The following is a 19,146-nucleotide window of genomic DNA, read 5'->3' as shown; positions in this document are numbered from 1 at the left end:
TACTGCCTTGTAGCCCAGCGTTGAAGGTGTGCTTTTTCTTTATACCAAACTCACTTGTAAAGTTTATCATTACATTATTTTTCTGGCAGTATTAATGTGCCTCTATAATCATCCTATCACAGATATTTGATCAATATTTACATGGCCATTAACAGTTGCTGATACCTCACCTCTAAAATTTAAAATTCATATGAGGACAAAATTCATGAGGACAACTGTTGTGTTGGTACTTTTTTACAGCTGTTAACTTATTGTACCTCTGCCAGCAAGGCATGCTCTCTCTCTCTCTCTCTCCCTCTCTCTCTCTATCTCTCTCTTGCGCGCGCGTTATCTGTCTCTCTCTGACACAGACACACACACACACACAAACAAACACAACAAAGAAGACTTGAACTGAGCTGACAGGAAGATTTGCTGCTACCTGGAAAAACAACAAGATATGAGACAACCAGGACCTACTGAGAAATATTAAGCCTTAGATTAACATAACAGCCTCCCTCTTCTTGTGACAGGTCAGTTTCATTTGTTCTCAAAATGCATTGTAACTGCAATTTGTCGAGTAAGTTCAGACAAATCTAAACCTAAAGACACAGACAATATCCTGTTTAAACACTGGGTTTATATTCCCAACCTTCAGCTTAATATCTGCATTGTGTTTGGGGCTATATATATAAAGGGACATTCTGGGAAAAGCCTGTTAGTTTACCAGACGGATCCAAGGGTGGAAATGGTATGGACGGGAAAATGTGCTTGCTCATCCTATATCAGCAGGAGTGCATGAATCAGCGCTTGTTCTGTTACACCCAGAGCTATTGTGACACACACATACACACACACACACTCTCTCTATCTCTCCCTCCCTCTCACATACTCACAAACAGGCCGTATGACTGAGTCAAGCTCAGTTTTTAGTTTGTAGCCGAGTTGAGATAAGGCTTTCTGGGAAACGTAGCCTGGTTGGACAGCATTCCATTTAGAAATAACCATGTGTGCTCAACAGTTGGGACTTTCTTTAACAGTGTAAGAACCCTGGATATATAAAGTCAGCTTTGTAAGGTAGGCATTTTTTGTTGTTGTTTTAATGTATGACTTTTTAAGTATGTATTTTGATAGAAGGGGAAATGGTGAACTATAGGAGTTTGTGTGTGTTTGTGTTAACATGCAGGGGTCCCTGATGGCTATGTCTGCCCCCCGGTCGTCTGTGTTTACATTTGAGTCTACAGTGCATTCCTCCCATGTGCTGCGCTGCCTGGACGAGCAGCGTCGCCGGGAAATGTTGTGTGATGTTACAGTGGTGGTGGAAGGTCAGGGTTTCAGAGCCCACCGCTCAGTCCTCGCTTCCTGTAGTGAGTACTTCACACACAGGATCTCCACCCTCACACAGCACGGAGCGGTCCTCACTCTGCCACAAGAGGTGAGATGTCACCTCATGATGCTGTACAGATAGAAAGTAGATACACACAAGCCCTGCCGCCTCACAACAACCCAGTGTAAACTTGAAGAGAGAAAAATGACTGAAAGGTTGATGGTACATACTGTAGTCTAACTGTATGAGATTTATCTAATTGTGTATTTTTTATGCTATTTAGTCTAAAATCTTGTCATGAACTGTCACCTTGAAAACACACAACGTGTAACTGCAGTTTGCCTTTGAAGGACAGTGTAGAATAACCCTAAATGTACTGTACCACTCTGTGGTACTGTGCTTATCAACATTAAAATGTTTGTGGGTCTTCATGGTTTCCAGTCTGCTACCAGTAGAAACATCCAAGTAGAACAGAATATAATCCCAAAAGGGGACTCCAGTGGGGCTTTAGGAATAGTCCTGAAGTTAAAGAAATAAAACAAATAAGTGCCAAGAAGTGTCCAACCAGTTTGGTCTATAGGGGGAAGCATATCAGCATTTTGAATTTTCATGTTGGTTTAGTTTAATAAGGCTTGTTCATTTGCATTAACAAGATTTCAACAACTTAAGAAACTGCAAAAGCCACAGAAGGTAGATTTTTTTGGTCACACGTATTGGCTGCTGAGCCAGTAAAATCCTGGGCTTTGTTTTAACATTTGTAGTCAGAGTTGCTTTATTTTCACATCTGGGCCTACAGTATTTTATGCATGATTATCTGACAGAAAATATTATATAATTACCTTTTGCTATCCTTGAGAATGAACTAGAGGATAGAAAGTGCTCACTTATCACATTTGTCCTCTTTCACAGGTGACAGTTGCTGGCTTTGAACCCTTGCTGAAGTTTGCCTACACTTCCAAACTTCTCTTCGGGAAAGACGATGTCTTAGAAATACGCAACTCAGCTTCCATTCTTGGTTTCAGAGACCTAGACGAGGCATGCTTTGATTTCCTCCTCCCCAAGTTCTTCTCCAGCAGCAAGGGCTCTGCCCCTTTTCTGAGAAAAACCTGCTGTAAGAAGAAATGTAAGAGGCGATTATCGAAGGAAGACCATGGCGTAAACTCTGACTATGTATTGTTGGATGAGAAAGAAGTAAAACCAGTTGCTGACTCACCATCTCAACAGGAAGTGGCTTGGCTCTGTAACAAATCAGTGAACAACAAAATGGGAAGTCAGAACAGTGCAGGCACTCTTACACCTGTAGCTGAAGGGACAAATGACTATTTTATGCTGTGTCCAAAGTATCGCAGGCAGCTGGCTTGTGGGAAGAAAACTTGTGTCACAGAAAAACGTCTGAACAATCCAGACCTTGCCTGCTCGCCCCCCTCCAGCAGTGCGAACAGTAAGAATGAAACTGAGGTTGAATTCCCTGAAAATTCAACCTCAAATCCCTCCAGACAGAGCAAAGGAGGAGCTGACGACCCATGGAAAACTGAAATACATGACACGAAAACAGAGGCTGGCATGGGCCGAGCGGAGTTTGATATGGTTAAAAGAGACAGAAATAAAAGGCAGGGGAAATGGAGTGAGAAGGAAAGAGATATGGATACGGAGGAAGACATCAGCTTTTCAGACAGATCCAATGTCAAGGCAGTCCCCTCAGGACCAAGCACAGTGCTGGGTGAGAGGTCATCAGAGTTAATGTTGCACCATTGCCCCCTGAAGACCTTTGGTGAGGGCCCTGCAATCACTGGGTCCCTGGGGCATGAGAGGTTTGTCATGGACATTACAGAGGACAAGAACACAAGGGACTCTGGTGTACTAGCGCCAGTATCCCTTCATCAAAAGGCAGAGGAACAGGTAGAAGCTGAGCGGAAAAGGGCAGATGATGAGATAGATTCTGGCTGGCAAGAAAGAGGAAAAGGAGGACAAACAGGCAGCTTGGAGAGAGCAGCCCTGTGTAACACCGTGGAGAGGGAGGTGTCCAACGCGAGCTCGTCTCAGCTGAACTTCCAGGACCCTGATGCAGGAAGTTCCTCTGATACAGGGAGCGGACGGGCACAGAGCACATCTTTAGAGTGTCTGAAGCTTCAAATCAACCTCAGCTCAGCAAGCAACAGCTGTCCCTTTTTCCAAGATCTGGACCAAAGCAAATGTTTATGGAAGGGAGCAGAGCTGTCTGAATGCGAGGGGGTGTTTCAGTCAGGGGTGTCATCCCTCAACTCAGGGGAGGATGGAGACTCAGAGACAGAAACAGAAGGAGACAGTGATACCTACACAAGAGAGAGGGCCAGACAGGTGAGAAGTTAAACTATGAATCAAGCCTGCTAAGGCACTGCAGCTGTGCTCTGTTCTTCTATGTATCTGTCCTGCTGCCACCTAACTGTGAAGTTTATGTGCTGAAATTAACCTGGGTCAATAAGCGTCAGCAAGCTCGCAGTTCCTGTAGATTACTTCACTATGTTTGTTTTAGATAAGAGAGTCAGATACAGGTACTAGTAGAATAGAGATGGTGTGTGTGTGTGTGTGTCTTGCTAGTTAGTTCAGAGTCCAATTCAGCTGAAATTGACAGCTCAGCCTGTTGAGTCACCAATGACAACATGCGACACAAACAACAGGTTTGAGGAACCTCTCATGCAACTGCACCAGACTGACTGTTTGGATTTGACTCAAAGTGTGAACAGTGTGCAGACAAAGCTAAGATCACTTCAGAGGAGAAACCGTGCTTTTATTTACCCTAGATAAAACACTACAACATATAGTATACTGCTCCAATAAACTGGTGAGTGTACATTTCCCGTCACACATTAGCAGCAGCAATAACCCAGTATCCGACCTCTGCTTTTAAAAGTTAACTCTAACAGCAGTTAATAATTAACAGCTTGGTAAAAATATAACTTGCTATCTGAACTCCATATCCATTTTGACTTTTGCCTAACTTCTACTTCTTTTTGTCCATACACAGCAACTGATTTTTGATCATTAAATTTTTTGAAATTTAATTCTATTCCAATTTATTGAATGATGTCCTAAATTAGTTTAATTTTCTTCAGACTCAAGAAATACACGTAGAAAATGACCTTTTGTTGTTATGAGTATTTCTTATGATGTTCAGACAAGCAAATAAAACCTGTCTGTACAAGCCCGCTGCTTTAGAGCAGATATGTGTACTACATTTGCTATACACATATATATGTATATATGTATATATACATATATATATATATATATATATATATATATATATATATATATATATATATATATGAAGCATCTGTGATAAAGGGTGCTCCTTCATTGATGTAGACTCTCTTGCTGTGCTCTCTTGTGAAACCTTAATTTCCTGTCTGGGTGTCCTCAGGTGCAGTTGCCATTCTCTGTAGACTGGATTGTGGATCTGAGCAGAAATGACTTCCAACAACTGCTGAAGCAACAGGTCTTTACACATGAACAGCTGGAATTAGTCCATGATATGAGACGGCGCAGCAAAAACCGCCTCGCAGCTCAGCGTTGCCGCAAGAGGAAACTAGACTGCATCTATAATCTGCAGTGTGAAATCAACAAGCTGGTAAAAACATGTGTTTTCTTTAAATCAGTGCATTTTTATTAGGCCACTTCTTGTTAACAGACATGTTAATCAGATTGTGTGTTCTGCATGTGTATGTCGCAGAAGACAGAGCGTGAGAAACTGATCATGGAGAAGAGCCAGCTGAACCAGCTGAAGTTGAAAACATGTCAGAATGTCTCTGCCTTATGCCAGAGGGTCTGCAATGAAGCCAACCTGCAGCCAGAGCAGCTCCAGGTGTTAGCCAAATACACCTCCCCAGACTGCCCGCTGTCCTCTTTCTTTCCTTACATAGATGCACTCCTTTCACAGCCTGGGTTGCCACTCCAGCTTCAGGCATCACTGTCAGCCTGTTCTGCGGGCCTTGATAAGTACATGGCGGCTGAGGAGGCTTCGTCCAGCTCCAGGAGGGATACAGTCACAGGAGATGGTCAACATTCGCTTTAAATGCACACCCGGCACACACACTGCAACTTTGCATGAAACTCATAGGATCATGGAGCCTGACGGACTGCGGTCTGAGAACAGGCTGCAAAATAAAGCAGTGGCATATTTATGATCTCATCATAATATGACAGCACATTTATAATGAGAAGGACATAATCAGCAAAAGTTTTAATTAACTCCTGCTACCTTTTCCATTTTAAAACTTATGACTTACATTGAAAGGTCAGGAATACAGGTGTCCAAAACCATTCATTTTACTTTTACATCAATTATAAGTCTTTGACGACCTTCTGTAGCGATATGTGTCCAGCTTTGCAACTAGCTTATTACAGTTTGTTTTCTGGTTAAAGGTACCTGCTTACAAATAAATGTTGAGAATGTTAAAATGTTAGCACCGAGACAATCACAACTTTAATCATAAATCAAAGGGAACAATGGTCTCTATATTTGTAATGTGCTTTACTGCTTGATTACCTCAGGATGACACTCTCATCCTTATATACTGTACATATGTAATTGTTTAAAAAAACATTTTGATACAGTTTGATACAATAACGTTCTCAGGTGTTAATAGGAAAATACAGCTGACAATACCTCTTGCAGACAGTGTTGGTTTTGCCCTCTCTAAGTAGAGTGCACCACAAAACAGCATTTTGCACCAAAACCAGACAACTCAATAGACATAGTGTGCCACGTTTACCTTCTGGTCGTATGTCATATTTCAGTCTGTAATTGTGGTCGCCTGACCACAATGACACAGCTCCTCTAGGTTGCACACACGTTTCAGAGCTTTGCTTTGACCCACTAAAACAGACCTCACAAACTTGCCTAAATATGTTTAAAGTGCTGTCTAGAGAAACTGTACCTTGGCAAAGCCTTTATGCATGAACAAAATACACTTTTAGGAGAAAAGCTGCCTCACTCTCATCACGTGGCAGTCTGTATTATGGTTGGTGTGGGACTCTTCTATTGTTATTCGATGGAAAGATTGTGTTTCACCCACAACCTGATTATCTTCAACGCCCTTAACTAAATTACTGTCAAGGGTAAGGTGAACAATGTGGCAATATCTCATTGATGAAATGCAGTACGAGCAGATTTATGTTTATATTTTGTGTCTCTTGTACAATTAACAGCACAATTATTTCTATTTGTTTTGTGCATCCCATTCATTACTCCATTTTCTGTAGCTTTTCTGTTGACTTTCACCTGTAACCTTTCACCTATTTTTGCCTGGCTTATAGTTATATAAGCCGGTTCCTCATGATCAAGTTTCACTGTAATATATGTGCATATATTTATAGATTTATGTTCACTCATGATAATCATTACAATGCAGCTGTTCTTAAAATTATTTGTATAAAACATGAAATGAATAATACTGTAAATACAGAAATCAGGTATACATTTTATGAAGAAATGCTGACCACATCGTATTTTTGAGGTTTGAGGGTGTGAAGACATCTAGTGATGGTTAATCACATAAGAATGTTTTTTTCCTCCCACCAAGCCAACTTCAGACTGCACATTCAGTAATGCATGATAACGCTGGTGCTTATTGCCCTCTAGTGGCAGTGCATGTACAGTCAGTAGACTTAGAGCTGTATAGACGTGTACTCCAATGTATGCTGCACAAATTGCACTTCTACTGTGTTCCTTTATTTTTACTGGCCAAATGTATCTTTCTATGACAATATCCGGATGGATTGCCGCATTTTTTAAGCAAAAATGAAACAGAACCAATGAACATTAAAACATTGCTCCAAACACAAATGAACAAATGTTTGTTTATCATCCTCCACTTATAAAGATGATTGTTAGTGCAATGCATCGCTATTGAAAAACCATCAGTAAGGTTAATGAGATGTAAAATCTGTCAGTGTTCAGTGTGAGTGAGGAATAGCCAAGCTCATGAGGTCTTCAGAGGACTCATCTTTCAGCCTGGACAGATATGTTAATGATTTAATGATGCACTTAGTCTTTCATGTTTCTCCTTCCTGAATCTCAGTCACTCTCTCCCGCTTAGTCTCCTCTCTGTTACTTTTAATTTACTTTCTGAGTTTCTCTTTCTTCACTCGTCGTCTCTCCCTCTCTCTCTCTGCAGGCTATTTTAAATAGCAGAAACTTATTTCATCTCTCATTTTTCTTTTATGTGAGCAAACATGGCGTAATACTCCCTGGATGATTACAAAACTATACTAAGATCTGTAAATCACAGTAATGTTGGGCATTCTTACTTGCTATTCATGCCCTTGTCATAAAAGAGAGAATTAAAGGAAGATCAACGTGGCCTAATAGATTTTGGCACTAGGGAGTGGGAACTGAGAGTGGCTGAGGTCCCAGGGCTTAAAGGTGAGAAAGTCACCTTAATAGAGGAGGTCATTTTCTTGGAAAAGCATGGGTTGGTGTTCACATGCTGTTATTAAGTTTCAAATCCAGTCATTCTCAAGTGGCTAAACTTCACTAGTAATAAGTAATAGTGCAATAATGAGTACTGTCAAGTTAAGTGTAGCTTATTAGATAATTATGAGACGGTGGATATTGCACAGCAGTAATAGAAGTATTGACTTCTGACACTTAGAGGGAGGAGTTAAAGAGTTTGATGGCCACAGGCAGGAATGACTTCCTGTGGCGCTCTGTGGTGCATTTTTGGGGATGAGTCTTCCGCTGAAGGTACTCCTTTGTTTGACCAGCACGTCATGGAGTGGGTGGGAGACACTGTCCAAGATGGCATGTAGTTTGGCCCCCATCCTCTTCTCTGACACCACCGCCAGAGAGTCCAGCTCCAATGAATACCAATGAAAAGGGTGGGTTGTTTCTAATCAATCAGCATCCATAACTTAATCTATGAATTTTCAGTTACAGTTAAAGTGAATAAAATGCCTGCGGTGTTACTAATCTGACAACAGATGGCACCACATGAGCAGTTACTGATGTCGAGAGCAAGGCAAAAGACACTTGATCTAATCAGATAAAGTCTCTTCTATAATCTTGAGTTCTTGTAGCTGAATTATGTAACTTTCCAAAAGACTCTGTTGGTCTGCATGTGATTAAACTGGCTGAATGTGTTCTGATCTAACAGAGAGTTATCAGTTATAATCTGTGTGAATTTTGTCTGGAAAATATTTCAAAGGCAGTTGAACGTGACCCGTGTGATGTGTCTGCTTCTGTTTACCTGCATGCACTCTTGATGAGCTGTCTGTAACCTTTTGTTGGTGCAAGATTTAAGCATTGCTTTTCTCCCATCTCATTTTCTTCTCTTACTACCTGCTTCTCCCCGTCTCTCCCGCTCAGAGAATATGTGGGTGTTTTCTGTAGGTGGTTCTCTGGCAGAGCCTGAAAACTACAGCGAGCACAATATGCTGGGCTCACAATCCCAGTAATGAATAGTTAGATCTGTGCCAGCTGTTGACATAGGAAGAGTTAACAGACCAAAACTTGGGAGAATTTTCTTCCAAAATGAAATTAAAGTTTAATTTTATTGTTTTATTTTTAATTACATCTTTTCCAATGTAATTAAAATTCTAATACAATGACACCCACTCTCACAACTTCATCAACATAAAAAAAATACAGTGAGGAGTGAACTTGTTTCTTAAAACATGTGCTTAATTAATATCAGACTTATTTATGTCTTTTAGATATTGCTTGATGAATTTCAGATGACAAAATTCTTCAAAAGAGGTTATATAGCATTTTTGGATAATTTCACAGGTTGTTGGTGGTGGTGTCTTAACGTGAGCCAAGAGCAGACGACCAAATCTAATCCCTCAGGCAGAGAATAATCCACACAGTCATGTGGTTTCCTAATGAGAACCTGAGAGTCCTGGATCAGCCTGAGGACACACACACACACATACATATATTTCTCAGTAGAAACTAATAACACGTGGAAGCTGTTTCACTACAGTGATCATGTAAACTAGTTTGTTCCAGGTTAAGGTTAAATGAGTGTACTTCGGTGTCACATTATGTTAATGAGTTACAAAAACAGGGACGTGTGAAATATTTGTTAATTTTAATTATTTTTTACTACTTTACAATAAATAATTAACAAGAACAATCCACAATTGGTGTAATCAGCTGAAGACGTGCATTTTACTTGTGGGGACGAAACATTAAATCATTTGCCACAAAGTAAAGTATTACAGGCGTGTGTGCCTGTCTGTGTGTGAGTGAGTGTGTGAGCATGCAGATCTTTCTCGAGTCCAAATCAGTTAAAACATCTACAGTGTGACACCATGCTGATGTCACATGATGCGTAATGTCACACACCCTCATGATGAGCCAAACTAACACTAAGATTGTAACCCTGTGGAAAACTGTTTAAGTCTATAAGGCCTAAATGTACAAATCTGATCAGGCTTATAAACACTGTGCAAACACTGCTGATGAACAGCAGCTGGAGGAAACAATGTAACATATGTCTTTATACACTGACTATAATTTGTGCAAATGGCAACAGAGTATATATATATATATATATATATATATATATATATACACACATACATATATATGTGAGGAAGTAGAGAAAAGAGGGGCAGGGGACATACAAAAGAAAGCACTGGAAGCAGCCGCATTGAGAGAGGACAGAGTTTGTCAGGATAAGAAACAATAACAGAGGATGGAGTGACGTGGGAGAGCAGAAAAGATGAGGTAAAAAAAGGAACGAGGACATGGAGGGTGGAAAAATCTGTGTGTATATGTGTGTATGTATGGGTGTGTGTGTGCATTTGTGTCTGTATGGTTGTGAGCACAGCGAGAAATAGCTTCACACAGACGTTAGAGGACACCCATAAAAAAAGACTTGATCCAGTTACCATGGATACAGAGGGTTCGGCTTTGGCAAGTGAACTCATGAGAATGTCCAGTTTACATCCAGACAATCAGCACAGTTTTCCTTCTGATGAAGAAAAATAACACACATACACAAATGAACCAATTCCGAAAAACAAAACAAAACAAAAAACCCCGCAGAGACCACTTTGATCAGATGTTGCAGCCAAATAGTAGTTATGACAGCAAAGACAGAAGGACAACCACTTTCTTCCATTAACAAGCAAACATGTCTGACAAGCCTTTGATCACTTGCAGTAAACCTGAACTGCTCACATGGAACTGCCTACTGGCCATAAAAGACTAGTTACACTAGGCAAGCTCCGAGATGTTTGTCTAAGTGTTTAACTCTCCCTTTCTTTGCAGCTGTTGCTGTAAGTATGACTGTGTTGTTACTTCAACTGCCTGATTAAATAAGGGTTACACAATAGTCAGTTGTAGGAAAGAAGAGGAAGGAAGAAGAAGCAAAATAACATATTATATTAACCAGCATTAATTATATTCATAAAAACATACAGTAAATAAATTAATATCATAATTTTAAAAAAACAATGCATGTGCAAAATTCACATAATTACAGAATAGAAAATCTGGAATCCACTGAAAGTGGTCTATACTGCTTTCTTTGGCTCTTGCAGACTAACTGTGAAGGAAGCTGGCATGTCTCCCACCCTGTTTTTTTCAGAACAACAACACAATCATACTTGCTTGAAATGGTGAAGAACAGATGTAAGTTGAACAACACTTCTGTTTTCATTACTGCAGAACTTCGGGTGCGTTGCATCAAGCATGCTGGGAGCAGTTTACACCTTTTGTTCAGTTTGGTCAGGCAGGTGAGCGCCAGTTGCTGGTCCTTTTCCAGGTGAACTGTTGTTAGAGGAGAATGTAATCTTGACTCGCTAGAAAGAGCAGCCCCAAAAGGCAAGGTTGGCAGTTTGATACTTTAAATAATCATGCCAAAGAGCATAGACAAGAGTGTTATACTTGTTTGTCTGCCAAGAACTTTAAACTCACAGTATGACAAGCTACCAAAACTCTGTTAAAATAAATGTGCAACTTCTGAGTCCATGTTATTTTAGTTTGCAAGCTCTGGTTCACTCGTAACTGGGCACTGAGAACACAAACAAACCATATACATGCAGCAAACTAAAATCTTCAACTCTGGTCTGTGTCTCCATTTTGTTCTGTCTCGCCTCCTTTCGTTATTTGAAGCAGCCAGAGCAGCTCATCTGCCTGTTGGAGTCGAGCTGAGGTGAGATGGTGTCTGGTACCACAGATTTCAGGATGTCGTTCTCTGTGGCCATGATGTGCTTGACCAGGAAGTTTGCAGCGTCAGCAATGTTGAGATTGTCCTAAAGGAGAGAGATAAACTGCAGTTAGGTAGGGCTCTATAATTTGTTTTTTGTTGTTGTTTTTTTTAACTTTTGTTTTTTTAACTGTTGTTTACAATGACAAAAGAATAAAAAACATCTATGACCCCAAGAAAAAAATGTTTCAAGTAAGCAAAGTAAACATATGATGCATGGACCTTTGGATAAACTCATTTTAATGGATTCTGTTTGGGATGGTTACTAAAACAATCATCTCAGCTAAACCTGTAAAGCACATAATGTCCCAGCTTCATTTACCTTGCCGCCAGTACACATCCTTTGCATTAACAGTGGTTGATCTACAGCGTGTTCAAAATGTGGGTAACTAGCATGCCATCACCTTCATGTGAACAACACCATGTGTTGCACCTTAAAGTGTTTGAAACTACTTCATATGAATGCTGTAAACATTTTTTTCTAGCTGCTACCGAAAGAGGATGGTTATGTCTGTTAGCATAGCCTACCTCTGACGCCTCTGGCTGAACCTGCATCTTATAACCTTTGACCTTTCAGAATGTTGAGTCTTGATGCCACAAGAATGGCAGAGCACTTACGCTGCTGCAACACATTAGTGTGAATAAAGACAACATTTGTAGAATTTATAGCTATGTGTAAGTACTGCAGACTTTTTGGATTATTTTATTTATTATTATTTGGGAGGTCAATCCTTACAAACTCATACTGTACAGAAAATAATTGTCCAAACCCACATAATTATTTTTTTTTAATTCTAGTGAAGATCCCAGTATTTCTGAGAATACTATACAGTATATATCATAGCAAGAATTTTCTTTTTCCATGTAATTCTACTGCCATGAGAAAACGTGACATCTTGAATTTCAACCAATAAAAGTTTGATAAAACCTCAATGACATGTCAGATTAAGCAGATACAAAATATATATGTGATGTGATCAAATTTGAATCTACTCAAGGAAATAACTGATTAAATAACTGTTCTTTGATTGGAAACAGAACTCCCTGAAAGATTTGAAAGGTTTGAACACCAGGCAGAAAAAAAAAACAGTTAACAATCTTCTAATACTTTTAACTTTTCACTTCAATAATTTGTTTTGACCCTGCTTTTATCTCACAGAGCCACTTTCCATGAGGATATGAAATTCCAATTAGCTCTGAGGGGATGTTTTCACAGACTGAAGTGACCTGAGTGGGAGATGATTGCACTCACTGCAAAGGCCTATAATCTGGCCCATTCATTGTCATGTTGATGAATAAAGCAATACTTCAACATTTTGGGAAATAAGCTCATCCGCATTGTTGCTGAGAGTTATATGAGAAGATGGATATCACTCTCATTTCTGTCTGTTAAATATGAAGCTACAGCAGGCAGCCAATTAGCTTACTTAGCATAATGACTGAAAACAGGGGGGCACAGCTAGCATGGCTCTGTCTGAAGGTATGACAGACTGGTCCATTTTGGGAAATATATACATATACATATATATATATATATACATATACATATATATACACACATACATATATATATATATACACATATACATATATATATATACACATATACATATATATATACACATATACATATATATATACACATATACATATATATATATATATATATTTCCTAAAATGGCAAACTATTCCTTTAACTAAATTTAATTTCACACATTGCAGATGACTGGCACACAAGACTACCTTAACCATACTCTAGTCTCACCTTAGCAGAGGTCTCAAACCACCCGACAAAGCCATGGTCCTTGCAGAACTGGTCCATTTTGATGCCGTTGTTGGTCAACTCCCTGCCCTGGTCACACTTGTTAGCCAGCAGCACAGTGGCAATTCTCTGTCCATCAGCCAGTATTAGTTTGGAGTCCAGGTCCTCTTTCCACTTGATGACGGCCTCAAAGGTCGTGTGCCGCGTCACATCGAACACTATGAAGGCTCCCATTGCTTCACGGTAGTACACTCGTGTCATGTTTCCAAAACGTTCCTGACCTGTGATGAACAAATACACACACACAAACACACAGGGAGCTTCATTCATTAGTGTGGCAACATTGTGGTTCCCAGCCATCAGTTTGATGAGAGATTCTCATTGTTTTCCTGCATTTGTTGCAGCAAAACAACTCATGCAACTGGCATTAAGACTGCAGTTAGCAGTGCCTGCATTCCCATGAAACAGCACATTCCTGTGGTCTTACTGTCACGTTGCACTTAACCAGATGGTCAATGCAACTGCTTGTTCCTGCTGATAATAGGCCTACTTAAATTAAACCCGTATTTTGCCAGACCTGTATTGAAAATAAACTTTGACATAGACTATAATGGTATTTATACAATATATCTGTGAGAATGTAACCGTGTGAAATGTGCAGGTATGCATATACTGTATGTGTGTGTTCATCCATGTGCATTGTGCAAGAAATGGAAATTAGGTGCTTGAGGTTGGAACAGCTGTCAACATGACATTCCCCAGGGGGGCGTGTTCTGCTGTCTAATGTGAGTACTTGTTGGTCCAAAACTGAGCGTGTGGGTGTGTGCATCCTGCTTGTTTTACATGCCATGTCCTCTCAGCAGAAAAGTTTACATGGTTGATAAATATTAATGCACGAAAGTCCACTTTTGGCTTTTGCTAGAAATACTTTGACAAGGACAAAATGCTGCTATTTGCCTCATCAGTAAGAGGAAATGGAAAATCTGACAGGACAAGGATTGAGAACTTCCTCCTTGCGTGCAGGAGAGTGTATGAACAATTCTCATCACTCACAAGGAATCCTCATCTGCAGTGGTGTGACAGCAGTCTCAGACAGACACACACGTCACACATGTCACCTGACACACTGTCATTCAATAAACTGATGGTGCAATTTAAAGCTTTACATGACTTCAAAGTACAACATGTAAAATGTACCACTCCATAAATGATAAAGCAGAATTTCTCAGTCCCTACTTTGTCTGTCCCTACTCCTCCCTAGGATGAATTTCAAGCAGGTAGACAAGACTAAAGCAGATTGCATTTGATGGATACAAATTAACCACTTAAAGCATGTGCCTGCATGTGTGTGTGTGTGTGTGTGTGAGTGACTGAGCAATGTTATGTTTTGTATTTAGGCTACAATGACACTCCTGTGACTGGCCTTTAAAAATCTCCCTCACATGGGCATGACCACATGATGCAGCACCATACCTTGAATGAATGTCAGCATGCTGGTCTTCCCTAAGCAACAATTAGTGTTTGTGTGTGTGTGTGTGTGTGTGTGTGTGTGTGTGTGTGTGTGTGAGAGAGAGAGAGAGAGAGAGAGAGAGAGAGAGAGAATGCGTTTGTGTCAGATATGCTCTCCACAGTGATAGTGCATCTTTGAGCTATGAATGCTTCATCATTTTACAACAGTCTGTCAGTTTGAAGATAAGTCTTATCTCATCAAACCATCAACTTTTCAGGAACTATGCCAAACAGCCTTGCTAAACAACTGTTTGACTTTTTTCAATAAGGGTATGAAATGGTTCCTTACTTCTTGCACATTTTTAAACACTAAAATACCCTAAATTTAAGCTTCAAGTGGTGTGTAATAGAGATGCTTTACATCCATCAATGACCTGTATTGGACCCTGCAGATGATTTACTGCTTTGAGCTTCAGTTGCTGTAGTGACAGCAGCAGATGGCAGCAGCAATGAAAACTATATACCCCGCAAATAAAAGACATTAAACGTATTCAACTTCTTCACCGCCCCACCTGCAATGTCCCACAGTTGAAGCCGGACAGTCTCAGAGTCCCAGTTCAACACCTTCAGGGCGAAGTCCACTCCGATGGTGGCCCGGTAGTTAGTGGAGTAGGTCTGGTGGACGTAGCGCCTGATGATGGAAGTCTTCCCGACCCCCAGGTCTCCGATAACCAGCACCTTGTACAGGTGTTCCTTCCGGAGGCTCTGCATACCGTTGGAGTGTGATGGGTGATTGGTCATTCCACCTGAAGCAGCAGCTTTCAGCAACTTTGACTCGGTATGAGATTGAGGCTTCGTCCCCCTGATCCCGTACGTGTGTCTCCCTCTTCGGTTTGGGTTAAGGAACCGCCCTCCCTAAGGGGAAGTGTGTGATCTGCTCAGGGGCTGTGCTTGGGAACTTGTGACCTCGCCTCGTCACCCTGGGGAGACGCGCAGTGCGCACGGTTTACAGAAGGGCAGGCGCTGCACAGTAGTTCCTGTTAGAGGGCTTTGTGAGTCTCTAGTATAATTTACTGCCACATTATGTAACTGTTGTCATACTTTAACCTTTTGTGTGCTGCAAAACAGTCTCCTCCTTGATTCAGTTATCCAAAATAAAGACAGGAACATACACTACACTGCAGTGGTGAACAGGAAAGTGTCCCTTTTAAATGCTAAATGTAAACTTCTCAGGTTGCCTCCATTATCTGAGGGAATGCTCCTTAAATGTTTACATAGAGTTCAAAAGTGCAGTCATAATGAAATTAAAGCGGTAGGTAATGTCAGTTAATGATGTCCATGTAAAAACTACTCACACAGTAATTGTGGTAAGATAATATTATATGAGCAAGGACGTGCACAATGCCGGCTAAAGTTGCCCGCAACAGCCCATTTGCCCTCTTTATTTATGCTGTTGTGGCTGCATTAATACGAGTTTTCCATAACTGCTAGACTAACTTAAACCGCCATCCCATCCAAACGTGTATTACTTTTCGATAGGCATGGCTCCCATGGATGTTAAGAGAATGCCTCGGCGGGACACAGAGATGGGGCGGCCATTTGCCTCCTGTCATGTCACTGTAGCATCCAAACTCGGTATTGTTGCCGTTGTGTGAGGGCTCCTGTGGCTCCGGTGAGTCTGTTGAAGTTGTAGAAATGATTAACGACGAATGGTATAACCAAAGGGATGCCCTGTGAATAAAAATCTCACCATGTGCTTCCGAACAATGCGCATGCTTGTCACATTTGCATCACGTCGCGCAATATTGCCGTATATCATGCTATCACATGAACCAATCTGAGCTAGCTAGCTGGCTAACACATAGGCAGTCTGCTGAGGGAAGGCAGCTAAGGAGCTAACTGTGCAGAGCTGAGTCAGCCAACAGGCCAGCAGGTGAAGCATTATCATAGAAATGTAAAGCGATTTCTTACTTAATTTAATGTGGCCTGTTTTTTTGTTGGAAAAAGTTGGAAGTAGGCTTATAATAGGGCTGCACGATATGGTAAAAAAAAATCCTAATGCAATTATTTTGACACATAATGTGATTGTGATATGATTCACTATTAGTGGGAATGATCAGTTTTGAATCACAATTTTCATTTTCACTGAAGAAACTATTAAAATCATGATGGTGTGACACTTGTTGGGGTCTGTACCAAACAAACAAGTTTTCTTACATCTGGAGATATTGCACTTGGCCATATACTGCGATTTTGATAATATTTTGATTAATTGTGCAGCCCTAGCTAATAAATAACTAAAAACGAATATTTAAATCAATGATAAATACACAGTATATTATATCTGTGTATAGTATTGCGAGAGTTTCATCTTTAACATAATGTTAAAGAGAGTGCTTTTCTGTAGGTGGGTAATCCCAAAAGCTCCATTTCAGATCGAGAACATTGGAGAGCCTGGTGATCAACTAAAATACTTCTAATAGCTATAGTGAAATATGGGATGGTAAGGCCAGAAAATATGTTGAGATCATATATGAGATTTTGTAATTGTTCTGTATTCTAGTCCATATTCTTACATACAAAACTAGATATATAGCCTACTCCAGTCTAATTCCTGGGCTTCACCAGGAAGCTCTGAGTCATGTCACTGTCAGCATCACATCCATGAAAATTCAACTGGGTACAATAAAGTGTTCAGTTGTCTGTTTTTTGCAGTGAGAGATGAAAGATGACGATTCAGTCGGATGTTCAGAATTGAAATGATTAGAATTGTTGAACTGGCAAAGTACATTATATATTAGGTACTTGCTATTTTAAATAGTAGTTCTACCATGCCCAAGCAATGCTGAATGGAAAATGCTGTGGACAATGGTTTTCTTAATTCTGATTCTAATAATTGAATTTAAGATAAGGTGGTTCCAAGGTAGAGCATGCTGAGCATCAGGAGATAGGTACATATGAGGGTGGTAATGGCTGAGTGTGAGAGAGTTACTATTAAGGGCCACACCAGTAAGAGTGGGATAAAGAGAAAGCTATGCTGTGGACAATGGTATTCTTTACAATTCAAAATTGTATGTATGTCCATAAAGTGTCTTTGCGGCAAACGCTTTGTTAAAGTGCTATAGAAATAAAATGGAATTGGATTGAAAAGAATGATAGCATTTTGCCTGGCCCTGTCTTTATATTTTTGTCTCTGGAATTTCAGACAGAAATGCTTATTGTTTAACAGACAGACAGATGCAAAGAGGCTTCTTTGTAGCTTCACATGTGACTGGGGGTTTTAGCGTTTTTGTTTTCCCCTCTTGCCTCTGACAGAGAGGCAATGATGCTGAACTGGTCGTTTTCTGTTGCCTTTAACAACACATACATGTATGCCAAGTCGGAGATGAGTAAGGCTGTGATTATACATATGTTCCTGCACACCCAACCCCCATGCACTCATGAGTTTTTATTGTGTGAATCTAAAATGGTCTGTAGGAGTGAGAGAAATCATCAGATGCCTCCAGTTCCAGGACAGTAACCTCTCCCAGCATGAAGCGTGTGTGTATACAGACTGTATTTTGTAAAGAAGAATTTATACTTATTTGACACTTTATCAGGTTCTGCAATAAATCCATATCTTCATGAAGGTTATAATGTTCAGTGTTTGTTGAATGTGTTGATTCAGCTTTATGGTCGTTTTGAGGCTGTAGGTTGCGGTGCTGTTGAATTGTATTACATTATACTGAGAGGTGTTTCTAATATTTTGCCCCTCCTATTTATATCACTGAGGATAGACTATGTAACAGCATTCACCACAATCAGATTTCAAGGATAAACAATGAGTTGGTCCACTAAGGTCTTGCTGTCTCCCTGGGCTCATCAAAGCTATTACGCTCTAACTATGAATACACTTTGCCTACTATCTTGTGAATATTAATTTCGCTGAACAATTTTGGTCTACAATTTACGGCATAGGAAATTATATCACATGTTATTTAATAAAGAGTGCCCTAGAAACCCTATTTCCCGTTACGTTTATTAATTATCGCACTGTGATTTGACACAGTTATGTTCTTATTTAGAAAAGGTTCATAAGTAACACCGATGTAGGAAGTGTAATAATAACGCTACACATGATCTAGTTCTTAGCAACATGATAAACATTTAGCTTAGAAATTTTGATTTTTAAGTGTCATTCAAAAATGAGTTATCCATCAAATTAAAGAAAAAACATCTATTCTTTTAAAGTAAGGTATACTAGTATAATTATGACTCAGTTTGAGACCTTTTCTTCCACTTATAGTTATACTTTTGAGTTTTGAATAGTGAGATAAAGTATTATTCTATAATTGAGATGAAGAATTTCTACAATGTGAATTAAGTATTCCTACAATGTAGATAAGGAGCATTTACAATGAATTACAAATGATTGTAAAAAAAAAAAAATTGCA

At 39.9% G+C, this 19,146-nt stretch overlaps 2 protein-coding genes across 8 annotated transcripts; one reads left to right on the top strand and one right to left on the bottom strand.

Moving 5' to 3' along the window:
• Positions 1 to 32: 32 nt before the first annotated feature.
• Positions 33 to 7,130, top strand: bach1b (BTB and CNC homology 1, basic leucine zipper transcription factor 1 b). 6 transcript variants are annotated; one of them, XM_044222957.1, is made up of 6 exons: positions 33 to 512; positions 1,001 to 1,056; positions 1,166 to 1,346; positions 2,216 to 3,643; positions 4,707 to 4,913; positions 5,016 to 7,130. In XM_044222957.1, the coding sequence occupies exons 3-6, from the start codon at positions 1,236 to 1,238 to the stop codon at positions 5,355 to 5,357; spliced, it is 2,088 nt and encodes a 695-aa protein (XP_044078892.1). In that variant the 5' UTR covers positions 33 to 512; positions 1,001 to 1,056; positions 1,166 to 1,235; the 3' UTR covers positions 5,358 to 7,130. The 6 variants fall into 6 exon arrangements, with proteins under 6 accessions (XP_044078892.1, XP_044078889.1, XP_044078891.1 ...); XM_044222954.1 differs by having other exon boundaries at positions 1,166 to 1,414; XM_044222956.1 differs by lacking the exon at positions 1,001 to 1,056.
• A 2,228-nt stretch (positions 7,131 to 9,358) lies between these two features.
• On the bottom strand, positions 9,359 to 16,614 carry rab38b (RAB38b, member of RAS oncogene family). Of its 2 annotated transcripts, XM_044223431.1 has the most exons (4): positions 16,464 to 16,614; positions 15,286 to 16,391; positions 13,268 to 13,545; positions 9,359 to 11,548 (listed from the first exon to the last, which is right to left on the bottom strand). In XM_044223431.1, exons 2-4 carry the CDS (start codon positions 15,512 to 15,514, stop codon positions 11,399 to 11,401), a joined length of 657 nt encoding a protein of 218 aa, XP_044079366.1. In that variant the 5' UTR covers positions 15,515 to 16,391; positions 16,464 to 16,614; the 3' UTR covers positions 9,359 to 11,398. The 2 variants fall into 2 exon arrangements, with proteins under 2 accessions (XP_044079366.1, XP_044079365.1); XM_044223430.1 differs by having other exon boundaries at positions 15,286 to 16,552.
• Between the last annotated feature and the right edge of the window lie 2,532 nt (positions 16,615 to 19,146).

This window comes from Siniperca chuatsi, linkage group LG14, assembly GCF_020085105.1.
Source record: "Siniperca chuatsi isolate FFG_IHB_CAS linkage group LG14, ASM2008510v1, whole genome shotgun sequence".
Lineage (NCBI taxonomy): Eukaryota > Metazoa > Chordata > Actinopteri > Centrarchiformes > Sinipercidae > Siniperca > Siniperca chuatsi.
Note: the sequence above shows the minus strand (reverse complement) of the source record. Positions and strands in the feature narration are given on the sequence as shown.

What these genes read in the sequence shown, in the direction of transcription:
- bach1b (XM_044222952.1), top strand. Translation starts at nt 1,175, where the DNA reads ATGGCTATGTCTGCCCCCCGGTCGTCTGTGTTTACATTTGAGTCTACA. An exon ending in TCCTCACTCTGCCACAAGAG is followed by an intron (nt 1,415 to 2,215) that starts GTGAGATGTCAC and finishes CCTCTTTCACAG; the next exon opens with GTGACAGTTGCTGGCTTTGA. An exon ending in AGTGTGAAATCAACAAGCTG is followed by an intron (nt 4,914 to 5,015) that starts GTAAAAACATGT and finishes TGTATGTCGCAG; the next exon opens with AAGACAGAGCGTGAGAAACT.
- rab38b (XM_044223431.1), bottom strand. Translation starts at nt 15,514, where the DNA reads ATGACCAATCACCCATCACACTCCAACGGTATGCAGAGCCTCCGGAAG. An exon ending in TCAACTGTGGGACATTGCAG is followed by an intron (nt 13,546 to 15,285) that starts GTGGGGCGGTGA and finishes TGTTCATCACAG; the next exon opens with GTCAGGAACGTTTTGGAAAC. An exon ending in GGTTTGAGACCTCTGCTAAG is followed by an intron (nt 11,549 to 13,267) that starts GTGAGACTAGAG and finishes TCTCTCCTTTAG; the next exon opens with GACAATCTCAACATTGCTGA.